Source organism: Gymnoscopelus microlampas, assembly GCF_963454915.1.
Source record: "Gymnoscopelus microlampas genome assembly, chromosome: 17".
Taxonomy (NCBI): Eukaryota; Metazoa; Chordata; class Actinopteri; order Myctophiformes; family Myctophidae; genus Gymnoscopelus; species Gymnoscopelus microlampas.
The window spans coordinates 35791652-35814537 of NC_139954.1; the positions used below are offsets into that span (position 1 = coordinate 35791652).

The 22886-nt window shown below is 40.9% G+C and overlaps 2 protein-coding genes across 3 annotated transcripts in view; both read right to left on the bottom strand.

Annotated features, from left to right (window-relative positions):
* Positions 1-1721: 1721 nt before the first annotated feature.
* arsh (arylsulfatase H) lies at positions 1722-14643 on the bottom strand. The gene is made up of 11 exons (XM_084084692.1): positions 14571-14643; positions 10214-10366; positions 9003-9124; positions 7707-7829; positions 7214-7416; positions 6309-6529; positions 5495-5631; positions 3852-3986; positions 3047-3206; positions 2635-2756; positions 1722-2416 (listed from the first exon to the last, which is right to left on the bottom strand). Exons 1-11 carry the CDS (start codon positions 14606-14608, stop codon positions 2007-2009), a joined length of 1824 nt encoding a protein of 607 aa, XP_083940818.1. The 5' UTR covers positions 14609-14643; the 3' UTR covers positions 1722-2006.
* A 4434-nt stretch (positions 14644-19077) lies between these two features.
* LOC311063969 (uncharacterized protein) overlaps positions 19078-22886 on the bottom strand; it is a 31578-nt gene continuing 27769 nt past the window's right edge. For both annotated transcript variants that reach the window (XM_084083622.1, XM_084083621.1), the window contains exon 11: positions 19078-22826. In XM_084083622.1, the coding sequence (XP_083939748.1) occupies positions 22792-22826 (35 nt within the window). In that variant the 3' untranslated portion in view covers positions 19078-22791. The remainder of the gene's footprint in view (positions 22827-22886) is intronic.

Consider the following 22886-nt stretch of genomic DNA (forward strand, 5'->3'; position numbering starts at 1 on the left):
GCTCACAATGTCCGCTGTGAGCTTGTAGGCGTTGATTGCATATTCTTTTTACAAGTTTTGTACGACACACTTGGCAAAGTAGGGCATTAATGTACGAAAAATAAAATATGGAGATACAAAGTTTCTGCCTGACAGGGAGAATAATAATTTAAGTATGTTTTTAGTTTTAGTATTTAAAGTTCTGCAAAAACCTATATTTTTCAAAGCTAAAATTCAATAAAATACAACACAATATTTCAAGTGCTAAATAATTTAATAAATTCTATTCATAGTTCATATTTGGTTCTCTTCCCCAAGATGTTCATATTGGAAAATATATAAAAAATGCATTATTCAAAAGGTTATTTTCATTCAAAGTCACAGCGGTGTTCAAAATGATACCGCAAGAACAATTACAGTATTTTCATCAGAATCACAAGTTCAGTCCTTCATATTTTCAATAATTCACACATCTGAAATGTTCTCTCTGCAATTTGCTACAAAATACACACGTGCTTTTGGTTTAAAGGCTGTGTGTGTGTGTGTGTGTGTGTGTGTGTGTGTGTGTGTGTGTGTGTGTGTGCCCGTGTGCCTGTGTGCCTGTGTGCCTGTGTGCGTGTGTGTGTGTGTGTGTGTGTGTGTGTGAGAGTGCGTGCGTGTGCGCGCGTGTGCCTGTGTGTGTGTGTGTGTGTTTGTTTGAGAGAGACGGTCTAAGTAAGAGTAAGAGAGAGAGGTGCAGAAAACTTTCATTCTATTGTGGGTGTTTCTCATTGTGTTAAGTCTTGCATGACTGTCAATATGTGCACAAGCCACTTTTACAATTGTACTTGTTAAGTCACTTTAAAGCCTTGGGAGTGATTTGATTTCTATGTCCTTATGCTTATAATTTACTTCATGCATCATGTTCCGTTCAGTGGTTAACTGCACATGGTTCGCTGAAACAATACAACAATGGAGTCGCAGCTGCAACCACACTGGATACCCAAGTTGCTTGAATGCACGCAGTGAATGCATGTAGTGAATGCATGTAGAGGACACTATATACATGTACAGGCATGTATGTTTATGTCCACTGTATGTGTGAAATGTTTGCTCACAAACAGGCCAAATCTCCCTGGGGTTACAATACAGTACTGTATATTATGCATGCATGCGTGCCTCACATGTCACTGTGCACATTCATTTGCATGTACAGTATATGCATGTGTGCTTGGATGTTTGTGGTGCCTCAAATGTCATTGTGCACATTGTGTGTGTGTATGTACCGTATGTGTATGTACCGTGTGTGTGTGTGTGTGTGTGTGTGTGTGTGTGTGTGTGTGTGTGTGTGTGTGTGTGTGTGTGTGTGTGTGTGTGTGTGTGTGTGTGTGTGTGTGTGTGTGTGTGTGTGTGTGTGTGTGTGTGTGTGTGTGTGTGTGTGTGTGTGTGTGTGTGTGTGTATGCATTACTGCATAGGTGTTATGTCCTTGCTAAGAAAACGCCCGAAGAGCAATAGTGCTGAATCAAATAACTGAAAACTTTGGGTCATTTTATCGTCTACTCAGGCTTTTGTGAGCCCCCCAGACAGTTTTTAAGTTGCTTGATTCAGTCTTTAGATATTTGATATTCATTTTACCAGACACACCCCCTTCCTATACAAACCTGTTGTAACTTCAAACTCCATTTTAAACATGTTAGATTCATCAGAAACACCCGTCCTCGGTTCTGGTGACTGATATTGTCCTTCTAATACGTGAGGAGAGGATGAGTCACTAGAACCAAGGACGGGTGTTTTTGATGAATCTAACATGTAAAAAATGTAGTTTTAAGTTGCTCAAGTTCTGCTTTTGACTGCTGGGTAAACATTATTTCAAGACGTCTGTTTGGGTTTAGTAATTATCTTATTTAACTATCACATTAGATAATAATCCAAAACATTATCAACAGATTAATCTGTTAAGAAAATAATGGTTGGTTGTAGCCAGTGTGCATGTTCTTGGGTTCTCTATGCATGCACGTATGTATCCATCCATACTGTAGGTGTTTTATTAAGTTGCTGTTGTGCCTTCTTTGCAGCCACAGAATGGGAAGGTTCCACAGCAGGGCTGCAACCAAGGCCTCCATAGGATCTTCTCCCAAGACATCTGGCTGGCAACAGTCTGCTGTGTGTGCGTGTCGCCGTGTGTGTGACCGCCGGACACTTGTACGTCTGTTAGCGTGCGTTCATGACTCACCACGGCTTCGGCCGTCCGTTCAAGGACTTCAGCGAATCGGGGCTCGGTGTCCGGGGTCAGTGGGCGGGACTCAGCGGGGTCGTGGAAGAGGTCAAACACCAGCGGGGGGTTGTGGTGGGTAACGTGGTCGCCGTGACACAAGCATACCTTGGTGTCATAGCAACCGCCTGCTCCGGGGGGATAGAAGTTGGGGGTGAAGAAGTGAACTTTGAAGATGGAGTCGCCTGGAGAAAAACACACAAACACAAACTCTCATGAGGCCATTCAGTATTTCAAAATAAAGAAAGGACCCTATAAACATCAGTAAGATGTGTGCGCATGTCTGCGTATGAGTGTGTGTGTGTGTGTGTGTGTGTGTGTGTGTGTGTGTGTGTGTGTGTGTGTGTGTGTGTGTGTGTGTGTGTGTGTGTGTGTGTGTGCGTGTGTGTGTGTGGTTGCTTACTCCCTGGTGGATGCCAGCGCACTGCGTTGAGGTGGATGCCACAGTAATGGAACATGAACTCATGTTGCGATCGCTCTGCCTTCCCCTCTAACAGTGGCATCAGATTATAGCCATCTAGCAGTCTAAGAGAGAGTGAATGAACACATGAGAAACATGAGGGGATGAAGATATGTTACAGTCAAGGGGAGAGAGAGAGAGAGAGAGAGAGACAGAGAGACAGAGAGAGAGAGAGAGAGAGAGGGAACATTACTGCGAAAATAGCCGATCTACAAGCGCACAACGCGTCACGTTGCATTGTGAGCTTGTATTTCGGTGAAGAGATTTGGTGTAGAGGGAGAAAAAAGGAGGGGACCAACTATAGACCCCTGGGGGACGCGGAAGTACACAGGGTTTAGTTGGTTAACGTCTCTACCTGTCTGGCTGTGTGTCCTGGGCCAGGTATTTGAGAGTAGGGTACAGATCCATGAGGCTGGTTGGTTCGTCTACAACCCTCCCAGCTGGCAATCTGCCCGGCCAGCGGAAAATGCCAGGCACCCTGATACCACCCTCCCATCCTCCCATCGCTTTCCCACCTGGAGGAGAGAGTGAGACAGAGAGAGAGAGTGAGAACAGGGGAGAAGAGAGATGACATACCATAAACATCTCCATTCCTTTCCCGGTGGGAAAAGGATAGGACTGTAAGACATCGATATACACTCATATAGGGACTCACTTCATCAAAGTAATAACGGTTAAAGCAATCAAACTGTCAAAGTATAGTACTAATAACGATACTTTGCAGCATTAATACAGTAGCCAAATGCACTACTTCCCTTACCCCCCAGAGATATAGTTGTGGAGTCTCATCTTAATCTGTTCATGTGGATGACTGGTGTAAAATATGAATTCCTGGGAAGGCTTATGAATTTGAAACTTTATTACATTTTAATGCATTTTTTTCATCAGAGAGGAGAGGAGAGGTAGACATTGCATGGCAGTTATTTGCATTACATTCTCAGCACATTTACACCCTCTCAGGAAAATTTTACAGTTTGCAAAGTCAAGCCTAAAAACTAATGATATTAATTTTGGGGCATTTCATTAGGGCTGGCTTTGCTATGAATCTAAACAACCACAATTATGCCATGTCAACTTAATTGAGAGTTGTACAGTACTATTTATTATTAGTTATTTATGACTCATTTGAGTCCCCATCGATTTTGCCTGTGCTACTGTACCTTTATAAATGCCATTCCAGCCTCCGTTTTGGCCATTGGCATCAGCACCCTCAATGTGACCTCCATGATCTGATGTAAAGTACATCAGAGTGTTGCTGGCTAGTCCTAGGGAGTCCACTGTCTCCATCACTTCACCTGAAAACATAAATCGATATAACTTTAGAGATCAGAATGATAGTTACAGTAACATGACATTTGGCAAGTGAAGGGTCACACTCAACAGTGGCAAGATCAGTGAGTTTTTAATTTCTCCAGATGCCTTAAAAATGGACAAACGTTACACAGTAACATACGAGGCGTTACAATATAATGGTTTGATGTGATAATGCAAGAATAGGACACTAATGAGGTTTGACAATGCTAACAATGTGCTCAGTGGTGGAAAAAGTACTCAAATGTTTTACTTAAGTAAAAGTATCAATACTCAACGTAGAAATAAGTCCAGAATTCTAAATTTACTTTAAGTAAAAGTACAAAAATATTGGTATTAAAATGTACTTAAATGACCAAAAGTAGAAAGTACTCATTATGCAGAATGTCCCATTTCACAAGTTTTTCACAAGTTTTCAAATGTGTAAAATGTAGAAAAATCTTTTGAAAATAGCAGATCTACAAGCGACAAATAATGTGTCGCATTGTGAGCTTGTAGATTGGCTATTTTCAAATGGCCAAAATGTATATAGGGCTGAAGTGGGTCATGTATGTTTTGTAATAATAATCAAAATCTACAAATTAACTAGTACTGTAACTAAAGTTTTCAAATAATTGTAGTGGAGTAAAAGAATAATAGTATTGAAAGTATTGAAAGTATTCAGTATTGAACATTATTACTCCAGTAAAGTAAAAGTACCTCCAAATTGTACTTAAGTACAGTACTTAAGTAAATGTACTTAGTTACTTTCCACCACTGAATGTGCTATTATACTGTACCTCACAGTGCACTTGAGTAAGAACGTTACACAGATAAGTGTATTAAGAATGGAACACAATCTGAGCTAAAGAATACTATCGACCGGCTCCAGGAAATCCCCCTTCTTCCTCCCTTCTGACCTACAGACACACTATAGTGCCGTCTTCTGCCGACAGAAGATGTATCACAATAATAAAGTGTGGTGAGGACAAGTTCAGCGTGAAAGATAAAGTGGAGGTGAAGCACAGCGGAACGGGAAAACCACTCAAAGTGATTTCGAGGCATCCATCAACGCCGCAGGTATGGCTGGCATTCGACTATGCTAACAGCTCAATCTGAAATGCTAAAACGTAATTTCCCTCAGCTGGTTTCTGTGAGGCGGAGGTAAGAAAAACAATTCTGTCTGTGAACACATTGGTGAGCCAGTGAATGGATTATTTCTCGATGAGGGACAATTGCTAAGGCGCCAACAGAGGCGTAAGCTTGCCTGTAGCCAATTTCCCCAAACATTTCACAATGTGATGCATGCTTGTTTGTTGCACATTGTTAGTGAAACTTTCCCCATATATAATTGATTTATATGTATATGAATTATATATGGGAATTTTTATTTATTTAGCAGGGGTGCCCCAACACAATTTTAGCCCCATACACCATGGGCTTATGAACAATATTAGTCTCATATATCCAGGGCTTATATTACGGCTCATTCATTTTTACAGTCCCCACTCACCTATGATCCAGTCCACTTCTTCCATGTTGTCGCCATAGCGACCATGGCTGCTTTTGCCAGCAAAGGCAGGGGTGGTGAAGAGGGGTGTGTGGATGTGTGCCAACGAGAGGAAGAGGAGGAAAGGCTGATCCGCATTCCTAAAGAGGAGAGGAGAATATGGAATAAAAAGGGGAGTGAGTGGACATGAGCCAGCGACACAAAAGCCTAATTACTACAACAGTGTCGCTTGATAAAAGAATACCTCATCTTCAAGTTAACGCACTGCGATCAGTGGATTATATCATCTAACATTTATTGTCTCTTAATAAAATGAGCAGTGTTTAATAGTGACTGGTTCAGATTCATGCTGGCAAGTATTTTATTATTAGAAAATTATTAGAAACTGTGTCCCATCAACAAAAAAGTAAATATAATAACAAAAACACGAGTCATCAAATTACACCAACATGTTTGATTGTTTGGGTAACAGAATGTAACCTTGCAACATGCAGAAAGGGTAGAGTGCAGTTTGGGGGATAATTCAGTTGCACAACTGAACTTTGAGGGGGAATCGTGCAACTTTACAATTCGGTATTCAGCAGATGACTTCAACCAGAGCGACATACAAAGTGCAAGATTAGAGTTAGTGCCATGAACCTGAGTCAACCAACAACTTCTAACTTAAATGACCAATTCACATGTTGTCCTTCTGGGTTAGTTACCTCTCTCCCAAATTCAAAAACAAAATAATTAATCAAGTTTCCAAAATGTAAATAAAATTGCTCCATAGGGAAATAATTCGAATTTCTTAATCTCTATACAGTACAATTTCTACCTCTTTATAAAGTTTTGTGCCTCTCCCAGCAGCCTCTGGGGCAGACTCTCGACTGTCATTGGTTGTTCAATAACGTCCTGGTTCCTCATGATGATGCAGTTCCAGGTGGTTAGGAGTCCAAAGGGCACATACCACACAGCCACTGCTACAATACTGACGCAGGTGAGGACTGCCAGGAGCCACATGCTGACCTCAAGCAGGCCACAAACGTGCACACAAACCTGAAAAGCCATTGCACACACAGACAAGCAAAACATACACACCCATGTGTTTATAAAAAAAAACACACACAAACCAACTATGAACATGAAACGGCAGTGGGGTATGTTTTGTTGTTGGCTGCATGCAGAGAGCCGCCGGCTGCAGCAGTTGACACCTATTATTATTTTGACAATTTGATTGTCAGTGATTAAAAAGACATTTATCGTGAGAATTGAGTCATCCACCCTTCTTTCATGATTAGCAATGGCTATTGGGTACCTATATTATATAGTATCAACAATGTTTATTCTTTTCACCTCCACCTTCATTTTCTCCCCAATATTATAGTCTCCGTCACTGCCAAACCCTACTTTTGTTTGTGTGTGGAGGAAACGCTATTCCTCCCAGTTTCACCCCCTACTGAAAGGGTAGCCTACCCCGACCAACGTGTAGGAGTCGCTAATGCAGCGACTAATACACCCTCCCCTGCCAGCCCGCGAACACAAGCAATTGTTTTCGTTGGAGCGCCCAGCCAAGCCGGATGCAACGTGGAGGACTCAAATCCCAGTCTCCACAGTGGTGGGCAGGAACTTTACCTCTGCTCAGTAATCTTCTTAAGGGTAAGTGTCACTTACCATTCCAAAAGTTATGTACAGTACCTGTGTTATATCAGATTTTGGGAGAATAGGCACAACCACACATACCAGTGTGAGCAGTCCCAGTCCCAGCATCAGAGAGAGCGTTCGGAGTGTTCGCTGGAGGTCTGCCAAGACGTCTGAACCATTCCCAGGAACGCAGTCATTGAAGAGCGTGAAGGGAAGGCCGTAGAAGTAGCTGAAGCCGTGCTGGTTGGGGTGGTGACAATGGTCCCCTCTGTGTTCGCAGTTCACACCCAGGTGCCACTTGCCTTCACACAGACAGACAGAAAGACAGGCAGATGGACAGATAAGATGGGAATGTGTGCAGGAAACTTTCAGAGTGAATTCTTCTCTCTCAATTTAATAACTCTTGTCTGGCTGTTGTTCCCTTCTGGGCATACTTCCAAATCAGTGACAAAATGTGAGAATAGATAATCATGATAGCAGAGAGAAAAGGGGTGCTAGAGAAGTCTTTTATAGTGAGAGTGTGTGTGTGTGTGTGTGTGTGTGTGTGTGTGTGTGTGTGTGTGTGTGTGTGTGTCACTTGCTCGTGTCTTACCCACTAGTCCAGTGGTGTATCCTTGCTGCTGAAGCCTCTTAGCGAAGGTGATCTCATTGGGGGGCAGCCCACCTGAACCTCCCAGAAACAGTAACACCTGCACACGGCCTTTACTGCCCATCCCTTTCTCACACACACACACACACACACACACACACACACACACACACACACACACACACACACACACACACACACACACACACACACACACACACACAGTTTAACAATGTATTTATGTCCAAACAAGGGAGAGCATACAAGGACACAAATATTGTAGGTGCAGTAATATAGTATGTCCTCATTATACTCATGATACACATTCAGTCACTCATGTCACACAGCACTCCATGGACACTAGTAGCGGCGTCTCCACCATATATGGCGGCCGCCAATTACAGCAGAGACGGCGCAATACTTTGCCAGCCTTTCTGCCTCGTCGTTGGGCATCCCAAGTTGTCGTAACCCTCCAACAACCAGTCCGTGGGTATGTCCTAGGCTGGATCACCAGAGGAAACAAAGTTCTTAGTCTTGCACTGCTGCTTGGTGTTAAAGATCTCTCTGTAGTTGTTCTCATGGGCCTGGATGTCCACCCATTGCTATTCTGACAGCGGACGGACATACCGCTGGAAGGCCGCCGGGGCTATTGCCTCTCTTCCCGGTAGCTGTTCACAGGAAGCTAAATAGTCCATAGAAGTTGCAAATGCATCCACTGCACCTACTACTGTACATCGACGATGGTAGTTACAACGGGTGTGGTTGTTAGATGTTACAAAATCAACAGTGGCTTTGACCGGCTTTCACCGGTGGCTTTCACACATACACACACGCACGCATGCACGCACACACACAATTTACTTGTTGGCCCAAACTAACCCTAAACATAACCCCTAAAAGCCTAACCCTAACCTGAATCTTTTCAGAAACCCAAATGCTACAAATCTTTTTGAAGTCCAGAACAATGTCCCCACAAGGTCGATATTTTCACACAAACATATGCATGCACACGCAGACAAAACATAAAACCAAATTTAGCCACACATGTATCACTATCCAGTATAGCCTATTTGTAAGCAAGTATCAGAGAAACGAATCTATTGCTAATGCCTACGTCAGCGTGGTAGTGACAGAAACGTGTGTGTGTGTGTGTGTGTGTGTGTGTGTGTGTGTGTGTGTGTGTGTGTGTGTGTGTGTGTGTGTGTGTGTGTGTGTGTGTGTGTGTGTGTGTGTGTGTGTGTGTGTGTGTGTGTGTGTGTGTGTGTGTGTGTGTGTGTGTGTGTGTGTGTACTCCTGTACCTGAGCGCAGTGCGTAGCGGCCCGTCATGAAAGCGGCCCTACTGGGGGTACAGAGGGGAGCGGCTGCGATATGCTGACTCAGCTTCACCCCTTCCACTGCCAGCCTGTCTATGTTAGGAGTCCTGAGAACATGAATGACAGAGAGAGGTCAAACAGATCAGCAAACAGATCATTATTAGCTTTTCATGTCATATTCACATGTAACAGGCGCGCGTGCGCGTGCGTGTGTGTGTGTGTGTGTGAGAGAGAGGAGAGAGGAGCATGTGAGACAGAGACAAAGTGATGATGGGGACAGAAGCGAGAAAGAGATGATAAAGGATATAAAGGACGGTGTGATGGATGGGATAAGGATAATAATGAAAAATGAAAGCATGGCAGGTGGGAAGGAGAAAGAGAGGAGAGAGATGATGACGTGGGTCACTAAGAGAGAGAGAGAGAGAGAGAGAGAGAGAGAGAGAGAGAGAGAGACAAAGGATAAAGTAGAAAAGCACGTATACATCCAACTTTTAAAAAGCCATGTGCAGGGCAGAAGCAAACAACAATGGAAAAGAGAGTCTGCACACTGTGTCAGTGTGTCATGCTCCAAAAGATTAAAGGTTTATTACCACGGTAGCGTGACGTTTCGAGACTATAGTGGCTCTTTCTCAGACGAGGAATTACATAGAAACGTCTGAGGACGGTGGTAATAAACGAAAAGAAACCTTTCATCAGAAAGCCAAAAGATAACAGCAAAGCAAGCGAATGATAAAGGTAGTTGGGATGAATGAAAGGTATATAATAATAATAAACTTTATTTATATAGCACATTTCATGACATAAATGCAGCTCAAAATGCTTTACAGAGCAAGAAAGACAAAAAAACAAAACACAGCAAAAACAAAACATTAGAGCAACGGCAACAATAGAGCAATGGTAAAAAAAACAATGGCAAGAAATAATGGCTAAAAATAAAAGGCAGTGGGTCAAGCAAAACAATAAAGACAGAAATAACAACATAGAGATTCAGAAGAAACAGAATCAATTAAAAGCAAGAGTGAAGAAATAAGTCTTGAGCTGTGCTTTAAAAGTGTCTACAGAGGGTGCCTGTCTTAGGTGTAAAGGAAGCTTATTCCAGGCCTTGAGGTTCATGTAGTGCGTGCGTGTGTGTGCGTGTGTGTGTGTAGAGGGGGTGAGTGAGAGCGAGAGTAGCTCTAAGACAAGTTGCATCATACCTGATGGTGTCATTACCGTAGCAACCCACATCGCCGATACCCAGGTCGTCCACCATCATCAGGACAAAATTGGGCTTCCTTTCTTCCTCTGCCACTGTGACGTCATGTCCTGATATCAGCAGCAGGGATAGTAGAAGGGCCAGTGGGAGAGACCTAAAAAGGTTCACAAAGTTCACAAAAATAAGATCACCACTTACCTGTTCATATAAGCCTAATAGATCTCAAAATGTAGCTTTCTTCTGGAGTCTTAAAGCTGACATCTACAATGTATTTGACTGAATGAATATAACATTTGTTTTTTACCAATGTGTACAGAGTGTCATTTTAGATTTCTTTGGCTATTCAAAAATAGCAGATATACAATCTCATATCGCGGCACAGAGTGCCGCGATATGAGATTGTATATCTGCTATTTTTGAAAAATCGTGAAAATTTTTGCAAATCTTTGACTATATATCTTTTTAAAGCGAACATTTGTAACTCAAATCTTTGCTTCTGGGGGTCCCTGGAACAAAACATTTTGAGAAGGGGGTCCGCGGCCAAATACATAACATTGTGGGGGTCCTTGACATGAAAAAGTTTGAGAACCACCGATATAGCAACATACGTTTAAAAACAAAACTGTTAGGATTTAGAAGGCATTTGTAGAAGGCATTTGTAGAATCGGCCTCAGGTTTTAATGGATTAATAGATAACTAACAGTAACTAACTGTAAGTATGTTCATGCAATATATACCACATCTGCAGTGGTTGGAGGTTTCCCTACTCTTCTATTGAGAAACGTAGACCCTGGTGTCAGGTTGAAGCAGACGGCACCCAGGAAGTGAGGCTTCCCACGTATCTATTCTACAGCCTTCAATATGTTTGCAGATAATAGAACATGAGTTAATAGAATAAGCAGATATCAGCTTGTCTGGCTCCCTGGGGTTATTACACCCTGGGGTTATTGACTGAACAGCGTGTTCTGACTGCCACTCTCCCTCCCTCCCTCCCTCTTCCCCCCTCTGTCTCCCTTTGTCAGGGATCTCCATATACATTGTATTTGATTTATTTGATTTGCACAACATTTTTGTATACATTTACAGGACATTAGTTATTAGAACATAGTTATTTCCAAAGGAAGAATTATGAAATAGTTGTTGTGCCGGTGAGGCAAGAAACCCTAGGGGGGCTTATGTGAGAACCTCACCGTTTACATTACATATAATAACAGTTATTTAATATTAAAAGCAAAGACGAACAAAAAACAAAAAAACAACAAAAAAGAAAATAATAAAAAGATATATGCATATACATATATATAGAAACCTATGATAAAGGGAATAGGACAAATGCTAAATATAAAAGTACAGGACTGAGCAGAAGCGACAAAAACAAAAACAACGCAAAGACATGGCATGACAAGGCATGTGACATCTTTCACAACAGAAACCGTTGCGCCCACTGACCTAGCGGTCCAGGAGCATACCCCATATAGGCTCTAATGCAGCCTGACAGCGCACAGTTGGTTCGAATCCCGTTCCCGACGACCTCTGCTGCGTGTCACTCCCCGTCTCTCTCTCCCTGTTTCCTGTCCATCTCCATTAATATTCTTTTTTAAACTATGTGGATTTGCGTTGACTACAGGGAACTCCATATATACGGGCATTGTCTGGACACACACACACACACTTTCATTTAACAAGTAGCTATGTTTCGTCCATCTTGGTCTTCTTCAGGTTAAATAAAGTGAACAAACAGACAAACAGTATGACATCCCCTTATATACATATATATACACAAAGCCTACAAACTGGTTATGAGCCCCACCTGGTGATCAGGGGCGGTACCATGCATTACACGTAGCTGAGAGCATCCATGTATAACTGTGTGTATGTTTTTGTCTTAACATATCGCTGTGTGCAAATACTGTAGTTCACTTTACACATGTCACCTGCTTCGACACCTGCTGTCCAGATACACAAAGTCTGGAAGCTACAGCTTGTACAAGGTGATGGAAAACAAGAACTATGCATTCATCCCAGAGGGGAAGTGCCTGGAGTCATGGGATGGCAATGCCAACCAGGTGGACTCCAGATGATGACTTTGGTCTTCTGCCGAAAATATCACCACAACTACCACCACAAACTGAGCTGCTCAGGACTCAACTCCAAGGAGAACAGGTATAACATTTATCCAAACTTAGTTTATATGCATTACAATTCTACTACTCTTCCCTAGGATATGACCGGAATAACACCACCAGAGAAACAGTCATCTATGCCTTATATGTCATCATGATTTGTGTGCATGGGGATCTCATCTTAAACAAGCTCAGTGCTTAATGAGTCTTCCAGTTTAGTAGACCTTGTATTGTGAATTTGTACTTCCATGTACTATTGTTCTCATGTCTTACTAAATAAAGTACATCAATCAATCAATCAAAACACAAGTTACGTATACAAAAGGTTATTGCATTCAAAATGATAATAATATAGATTTTTTACACATAACACTGCAATGCGATGAGAATAGTGTTCTTTGTATTTTTTAATAACACAGCAGCACCCACCCTATAACTAAAAGTATTTCACAAATTATTGGTAATAAATAATAAATAAAGAACAAGACAATGTAAACAGAACAATCGTGTAGCGCAGACATGGCCTGGTCTGTTTTGAAGTAGCCTAATCAAAAATGTTTAACATATTGCATAACATCTAATAGCAACCATTTGTAAAGAACTCCTTGCCCTCCACTGTCTCCTCCTGTGTGTTCTCAATGTGACAGCTGTCCAACTCCTCATGCAGTGTCTGTTATACTGTAACTTGAACATAGCTAATCTCCCACATGTATCACACACAGAAGGTACAGAATTAACAATAACATTGTTCAATTTAAACATGTCTGTGGAAAACGTGCGTGCCCATGTGTGGTCTCTCAGCTTTTGTCGGATGTGATAAGGATTTCTGCATTTGTACAGGAAAAATAAAGGATAAACTGTATGTATTATCAACACTTTGGAAAACAAGATGCAAAATCACTCACTAGATCAAGTTCATAGTAGCTCCAACAATTCCCAGCAATAGTTTTTTAAACAGACATTGACCAGAGTGAAAAAAGCTCAAACTTTGATAATTTAAGAGGAAAAGGTAAGGTGTAATGGGCGCATGGTCCCACTTTCTCTGACAATATGCAGCTGATCACCATGGTCATCACTGACTGACACGCATGCGCGCGCGTGCGCGCACACACACACACACACACACACACACACACAGTAGCCCGGAGAGCCTATGCAATGTTGGTTTTAGCCTCAAAGTCACACATGTGTGACTTTTGAGGCTAAAACAAATATTCTGAGTGAGCAAGCTCTCTCGTATGCAAACTTTCATGAGCATGCATGCAAAATAGCAGCTTGGGTTTATTAGCATAGAAGTGAGTGAGTGTGTGTGTGTGTGTGTGTGTGTGTGTGTGTGTGTGTGTGTGTGTGTGTGTGTGTGTGTGTGTGTGTGTGTGTAGGTTGTGTATGCATTTTCAGCATGCACGCGTAGCAGCACGCACGAGCATATCATGGTCAAAGTTATCTAACCGTGGATCAAGGCGGTCATCATCGGTCATAATGTCTTGGAGTTAGTTCAAAACAGTCTTCGCACTTTCGCACTTGGGGTCTGTACATCTACATAAACGTTCATATTTCAAGTATAAAGTGCTTACCTCATGGCCACCGATGTTACAATTATGTATGGGCCGTCAGAAGGACCCGTACCTTCCGTATTGTTCAATAAAAATCATTTTAATCCGATCGGTGGCCATTTTCTCCGTATTTACTCCATGCTTTCAACTACTCGACCCTATCGGTCGGGAGGTGTATTGCACTCTGATGCATACTCTGAGAAAATGGCCACCGATCGGATTAAAATGCTTTTTATTGAACAATAAGGAAGATACGGGTACTTCTGCGGGCCCGAACGTATTTATAACATCCGTGGCCATGGGGTAAGCACTTTATATTTGAAATCTGTACGTTTATGTAGATGTACGGAGTGCGGACCCCAAGTGCGAAAGTGCAAAGACTATTTTGAACTAAGTCCAAGACTGTCATAAAATATAATATGACAGTCTTGTATCAAGGCTAGGTAGCACGCATAGGAGCATGTCATGGCCACAGTCTGAGTCAACCTATACCTCTATGGAGTCAACGTGAGTAAAGACAGTAAAATCAAGACAGCCACACTGACACTGCACAATTACTCTCTGTACTGTATATAAACTAAAGTCAATACAATAATCCGTATCTTGCTAGGTATATTATTAATGTGAATCATACTTTAATAGAAAAGTAACATGATTCTGTTAACCTGCCACAGCAACTCACCTCATCATGACTGCAGTGATAACAGTAAAGCCATTCATAAAGAGCTGAGGAATAGTTCCACAGCTGCTTCCACTTCCCTGCTTTTCGCGCGACGGTGGGTGTAAAAAAAGAAGAAGCAGACCTACAAGCTCACCACACGTGGCATCCTCGACGCGCTGTGAGCTTTTAGGTCTGCTATTTTCGGCGCGCGGCACCGTCCTGCGACGGCATAGAAATCGGTCTTTTCTTCTTCTTTTTCTTCTTCTTCTTGGCATCGGTTGGCATCCTGTTGGCACATTGTTGCATTGGCGCCACCTTCTGTGTGGGAAGCGTGGTGACGCAAGGTTACCTTCTGTGTAGGTTCAAGGTTCAAGGTGGTCCTTTGTTGCAGCAGGGCTGCCTGCCAACATTGGACTGTCAGAATCCAAGAGATTTTTTTTTGGGGGGGGCGGGGGAGCGGGGGGATAATTAGTTGAGTAATTAGTCAACATTTTGCACAGTCAATGGTCTAGAATGTGTTTTCTAAAAAAATAACTGAATATCAAACCCCCTAGAGTTTCTCTAAGTTAGAGGTACAATGTTACCATCATTTCATTTGAAAATGTATGTTTTTTATGTCTGCATGTGCGTTTTTCATAAGGCCATGGGGTGTTCTTGGAGGTTTGTCAGGCTGATTCAGCTGCTGATCAGACTCAGCTTGTTCTTCTCCTGCTGCCGCCATTATTACCGTGTTTTGTTTTGAGTTGAAACAAGAACTCAAAAAAGTGGTGGATATATGGATAGGTGTGCGCGCCTGGATGACATATTTCTGCTTTTATATACGTAGATCAGGGGTCTTCAACGTTTTTCGGGCCATGGACTCCTTAGCTGATAGAAAGATGAAGAGTCACATACTTTTTTAGAATGCTTACAATTCTGTGACTGTCATGAACGTGAAACGTGAATGGCGTGTGCATTGTGGCCTTGCATAGAACTTTAAAATTATGTTCAGCTCACAACCCAGACATCGTCATTGAAAGTCAGCTCTGAGCAGTTTTAGAGAAGTAAAAACTCCCGACTAGACACATATAGTAACTTCAACATGCCAGACAACACTGTTCTGTGTGAAAGCATTCGAACCTCAGAATGGTGAAGTTCTTCACTAGCCTGGTAAACCCTCCCTCCAGAAATCTCATTTCCAAAATCAAATGGAAATGAGATTTCTGGAGGGAGGGTTTACCAGGCTAGTTCTTACAGCTTCTTCACAGCTTTCATGACATCTGACAATTCAGCACTATTTTCTTTGGCAACGTTACAAGTGACTCCCTAGTCCCTGTGTAGCATGCAGTTTAAACTGTAACATGTGTGGCATGCAGTTTAACCTGTGACCTGTGTAGCATGCAGTTTAACCTGCAACCTGTGTAGCATGCAGTTTAACCTGTGACCTGTGTAGCATGCAGTGCCTCCATCAGGTGCATCGGCCAACCAGTGCTTGAGCACCTGCCTGTTTGCTTTCATAGGAGAAATTGCCCTTCTCTTATTTAAATGTCGGTCTTGCTGAACCACAGTTGCTCTCCACCCTGCTCTCATTCAATACAATGTAGGTTAGGTCGCTTTGTATTCTCATCCTGATAAGTCTGAAAAAGTTTTAGTTGAGCATGGCAGTCTCCATGTTTCTTGTTAAAACCAGAGTATAAAAGGCACAGAAATAGATAAATAAGTTGTCAGCACATATGTGGTGTGAAGTGTGGTTTACATTATAGGACATTATGCAAGTAACACTCAAAAGTGTGAACTTGCTACTGTCAGCAGGTTCTGTTGACAGGCTTTTTGTTAGGGCTTATCTATGAATTATTATCATTCATATTTGTAATTATATGAAGTATGTAGACTTTTACTAGACTGGGTCTATATATTGTTTAACTTATCTGTTGCTTAAATTGCGACTGTCCTCCATCAGTGGTGGTTAATAGTTGGGCAGTCTGTCTTACAATTTATATTTGCTAATAGTATGTTGGATTCATGCATATTTTCAGACATTTAAAACAAACCAAAAAAAGTATCAGAAAAAAAAAAGGGTGGCCCCCCTGCAGTGACTCCGAGGACCACCTAGGGGTCACGGACCCCCTGTTGAATACCCATGATGTAGATCCCAGTGCAGAGTGTGTACTGTGATAAGTTTCTTTCACAGCCTTCCTAGAAATGTACTGGAGTAAAAGAGAGGTTCCAGGGGGTCCCACTCCCCAGTAAAAGTAATTAATATAGCGTCTTAATCCATTTATATGTTGGTTATTCAAAAACAGCAGATCTACAAGCTCACAGTGCGTCACTTTGTGCCGCGCTTCGAGCTTGTATATCTGCATTTAAAATAATTTTAAAAATAATGATCTATTTTTTTACTTAAATCTTCTCTTCTGGGGGTCTCTCTCTGGCACAAAATATTTTCAGATGGGGGTCTGCGGTCAAATACATATACATTTCAGGGTCCTTAGCATGAAAAAGTTTAAGAACCACTGATATACACCATCAGCATTTATCTTGAAATCTTATCAGTAGCTGTACAAGTATACCTTCTAAACGGTTTAGGTAGGAACAGTCAAACGTGTTAGGGTGCTTAAAAGATGACTAAGTGTATAGCTCGGAGCACTTTTTAAATGTCACTTCTCTCAGCTCCTCCATCACGCTCACCCTTTCCCTTTGGTACCATTACCATACCACATAATAAACAAATAATAACATGTTCCTACAGTCTCCTCTTCCTGGCAGTCACATGACCCTGCAAGGTGTTTCCCAATTAAATGTTGGTGTTTTTTTAATGCACTAGTCTAGCCTGTGTCCCAGTTTCAAGTCTTAACCTTGTAATGATGACTGCCTCACTTCCCTCTTGCTTTCAATAATATATCTTCTCATCAAATTTTCTTAATAGGTTTTCCACTGGTGCTTTGGCTGATCAGTTGCTGAAAACGTGCTCAGCATACCTACCCTGTAGCCTGGCTCCAACCCCCGAATCGCTAGCCTCGAAAAAAAAATTCAGACTGAGTGTCAGGCTAATAAATTTTTTTTTAAAGGACAACTTTGGTTTTTCACAACCATGGTTTATATTTTAGCTTGTAATTAAAGTAAATAAAAGATGAGTGTTTTTTCCATTTACTGCGTTCTATAGTTTTAGCAATTTTCGCGATATTTTTTACAGTGGGCGGAGGCATTCTGTCCGTTGGCTAAATATGTATTTTTTTTACACAATAACTCTGCGTTTTCTTTATTATTAATTACAGTAGCTCTTCTAGCCCCCAATAACTCACATCTGGCTATCAAAGACCATGGGACACATGGGATTGTGTAAAATACATATTTAGCCACCGGACAGAATGCCCCCGCCCACTGTAAAAAAATATCGCTAAAATTGCTAAAATTATAGAAAGCAGTAAATAAATAGAAAACAACACTCATCTTTTATTTACTTTAATTACAAGCTAAAATATAAACCTTGGTTGTGAAAAACCAAAGTTGTCCTTTAAAGTCCCTCTAAAACCTGACTGAAGAATGAATGAATGCCAGCCAGTGTATGCTAATGAGTAATGCACAAGTTAACACATTTTTAAGTATTATTCAATTGCCTAAATAAACTTGTCACATTATTTTCCCCATGGTAATAAAACAACAACAAAACAAAAAACAAAACATGACAATAATAAAAAATGTTCTGTGATTCACTCGTTATGAGTCATTCAGACGCTATGAGTCACCTCAACCCCATGCAGTACACAGATCTAGACAGTTGAGTTTCAGCCAATTGACCCAATTAAATGAAAACCAAAATCACATTCTTCAGTGAGTCATCAACAGGTGATGCTACAACCAGGGGCTGGTTTTAGTTAGGGTGTTTGCACTTTATTATTGAGAGTGAAATGAAAGTGAAGTTTGCAGTGTTTGTTGTCGGGTAGTGTGTGTACGTAGGCTGCACATGCATGTGTGTGTGTGTGTGTGTGTGTGTGTGTGTGTGTGAAGATTTTCTTTACAGGTTCTCACAAATTTTTACCTGTGAAGCCCCAGGCTTTGTTTTATGAACCTGTCACCATTCATCACTCCCACACAAACCAATAATGTTTATGCATCGCCACATCCAAACAACAAATACCTATCATAGTGCACAATTCAGGGCATGTCTTAGGATGCATTAGTCACAGCTATGTTTTTAAATGTTTTATGTAACACGTAAACAGCGTTCACATAACATTTCAACCAACTTATTGGTGTGTAACATCAACTGACTGTGACTCACACGTGTTTTTGTTTGAATTTTCTCCAAATATTCCACAAGGAACTTAATAGGCATACTATTTGTTCTGTGGTACTATCAGCACTATTATTTAATTATGTATCAATCTAAATGGAATAGACAAACTTACTGAAAGGTATTTTTAGTAGGAACTGAGCATAATTACAAACTGGACCAATAGGAGCTATTGATAGAAATAACTGCTTTTGCTAGTAGTATTTAAGCAAACAACATACGTGACATATGAGAACAAACAGACAGACTGGGCAGTGACCCCCTCAGAAACTCTTTTATTAACTCCTCCAACATTATTTACATAGTTTGAAAAGAAAAATAAACTAAATAAGTGTCTGTGATAAAATTAAAGACAGTTTTAAAACAAAACAAAACAAACAATCATGAAAAAGACAGACAGAATCATTAAATAAAAAGGAAGAATCCTAAATGAAGTCAGCTTGGAGAGTATAAATGTATTTAATGAATCAAGATGTATACAGGATAGGAAAGTGCATCTTCCAAAGAGATTGTGTTATCAAATCACCTGCAAAACATCTGCTTTGTTGTTGTTTTTTTGTTGTTGTTGTAGTTGTTATTTTCCTTTTGGGAACATTTGAGAGGCAGCATAACGCAGGATTGAGCATTGCCATGGATGATATCATAGCATTAACCAGGAAGTGCACTTGGGGAGCCAACAAGTCTCAGATTCCTTCAGCTACATTCTGGTATGAAGGCAGTTCTACAATGCTTATAGTGTTGTTTCTTTGTCTGAAGGGAATCGGACTGATTGGCTCTCTGTTGGTTTGGAAATTAAAGGAAGGACTAGACGATGAGTTCACAAACTGGATTTATGACAATAATAAACTACTTCATTGTACAACTGTGTCATTTGCCGAAAAGAACAGATTTTGTTTTCTCCACGTCATTCACCGAAAAAATGAGTTATTTTTGCCAAGTGACACAGTCGCACGACAAAGTATAAATTAGGCATTACAGTTGTGCATATCCGCTACAGTATATGTAAGATAATAATATATGTAACCAGATTGGTAACATATCTCACTGTGCATATTCCTTCCTTTACTGATGGAATAAATCCACCACTCTACGTTTCCTTGACAAGGAATCAGTCCTTTTGGCCCCTAGCAAGGATTCTACTTGTGCGGGTGTACTGAAGACATTTGGAGACCTGGGTCAATTTTCGCAGTTTCCTTTCAATAGAGTTTGGATTGACTGGATACTGTATATTAACAATCAGGGTTTGCCTTTAAATGGCTGTGTCCATGTTTTGAAAGGACAATTTGCTAGACATTTGGAATGTACTAGTTTGGAACATTTTTACTGAGTACTGCATTGTTTTGAATGTGTTCATAGTTTTTTTTTTTTTTTTTTTCTGATGACATTTTTCGTTACATAGTGTGCTGTATGATTATTTGGTTTGGTCTAAGGAATAAGGCAAACTCTAGAACAGCATATGGGACATGAAAGGAATGAGCAGTTTTAACCCAGGGTCCAACCTACAGCATGTACAGTAGAATGTAGCAATACATGACATCACAGACTATTAATCTCATTCAAATTGAGGCTAGGCTGCTAGAAACAGTCTCTGTCCTGTTTTTACAGCTATACGGTGCGTTAACAAGGTACACATTCTGTGCATGGCTGCACTTCACATACTGTGGCACTGTATAATCTCAACAACCCTATTTCACACTTTAAAGGGGGAGGAGCAAGTACAGAACTATAAGGCATAAAACAATAAGGCAACAGAAAGACATTCCTACAGTTTGTTACTATAATTGTGCTATGGGAGTGAAATAGGGTTATCTTGGCAGATTATCTTTGAGAAACCGCAACGTTTGAGCCATTTTACATTCGTGCAGACGACAACCGCTAAATACCTCCTTGTTTGCAGGCTGTCAGTTTAAGCTTTGAGGCACCGCTGCTGTTATGTAACCATGTAAATGACTCGTATAAAAAAATCACAGGTGAATAATATTTGTAATGCGGAGATATGAAGAATAAAAAAAACACAGTGACAGCAACCAGCCTGCTCAACAACTCCAAACAGATGCACAACAAAAAACAGAAGAGTTGTACCAATGTAATCTATCAAGGCTCAAAGAGTTCCAAACACTCTTTTTTCTTTCTTTCTTTTTCTTCTTTTTGATATCTGGAACATTCAACATCTGTTTTGATTAGGAGGACTGCACTTAAATGGCACAACTCTTCCATCTTTGGGTTGGAGGCAGGCCAGGCTGTGTCAGTGTAAGGCACTATAGGAGGAGAAATTACTGCATCACAACTAGATTGACACACACTACTGTAGGTCAGAACAATGTCTAATATTCTACTACATGATCACTGTAAGTCTGTACATTACAGATTAACCTAACTGTAGACAGACAGTATCCGGGTTGAACTTCACTACAGCTCACTTCAGTAAATTCAGGAATAGGATCTCTTTTAAATAAAGAAAAGAGTCCTTATTGAAGAACCATGATTTCAGTAAGTTAATTGGTGGATTTTGGTAGCAAAGTGATTGATATTGATGAGCTTATCTGGATGAGTCTATTAAAGACCCTGAACACTCATACAGGTGTTTTCAGTTACTCTGTTTGATTACACCTCTTCTCAGAGCTGTGTGGGCGTACACAAACTATGTTTGATTGACAGCTCCCTCATACTCCTGTTAGTTTTGCTGCACCTCAAAGGGCAGGCCAATTTACCTTCTTCATCGACCTGACTAGAAGTGTAATAAGCAAGAGTAACTGAAAACCCATGCAAGAGTGTTCAGGGCCTTTAAAACATCAATGTATTATCTTAGTAGTCAAAATTATCAAATATAATTTACTTCCTGAAGTGACTGAGAGAAAGCAGCAGTGACCCAGGAGGATTTAAAACTAAGCCCCATCACCAATTAAAACACTCACACACACGCACACACACAGAGTGACATCATTTGTCCACTAAACTTGGACTGGACCAATTAAAACAGCATCTCTAGATTTGATTCCAGGTAGTACAGTTGTAGTCACTGTAGAAGTTCCATCCTGCACTATTGGCCATTATCGACAACTCTTTATATATTTTTTGACTGTAAAATAAAACGATCATACTGTAACCCAACAGTTGTCTCTATCTGCTGTGAGAATTGGTTGTACGCTCTATTAGTGGTTGAGAAAGTAACATAGTTCCCAACAAATTCTTCTGGAAGCAGGGACAGCAGTGCAGCACGGAATAGTGGAACTTCTATAATGGCTATATATATACAAGTCTGTCATTGGTTTAAGAATGCTCCACCTCACGACTACATGTGTTAACTTTACACATTTTGACATACATTCACATTGTATGATTAATAAATTGATTGTAGCCAAAAAAGGAAAGAAAATAAATCAGGAGTATTTCTGTTATTTTATAATTTATCATAGATAAATTATAATCGTAGCGCTTATGGTCACAATGAAATAATAGGAGGTTAAAGCCCTGTGTGGATAATACGGGGAGAATATGATTGTGTTGCTTCCAGTTAGAATCGGTTTTAAAACAGTAAATATGACCCATCAATTTAACGTATTCCAACATTCTAACAATAACGTAATCCCTATTCATCATAAACACTTACTCCCCTCCTTCTCACCTATCCTTTTCCACAAACACAAATGCAGATACAATACACACACGCTTGCACACATGCATGCATACGCACACACTAATGCACAAACACACGCTCAAAACACCTGCACGCTCACACTCACACCTACACTCACTCACACACACATACATACATACATACATACACACACACACACACTCACACACACACATTCACACAGACACACTCACACACACTCACACACACATGCACAGCCCTATAGCGGGGCATCAACAGTGCTATAGCTCTATTGAGGGCCTAGCTTAACAGTGAGTTCTCCGCTTTGCTGGGCTGTGATTGGTCCGGTTGGTCATGTGGTCCTTGATGGTCTAGGAAGAGTTGGAGTTGAGCAGGTTACTGAGGACTGTAAACAGAAAAAGTGTCAATTAAAAAAATGGAAGAGACTCGTATTTTGGGGTAGGGG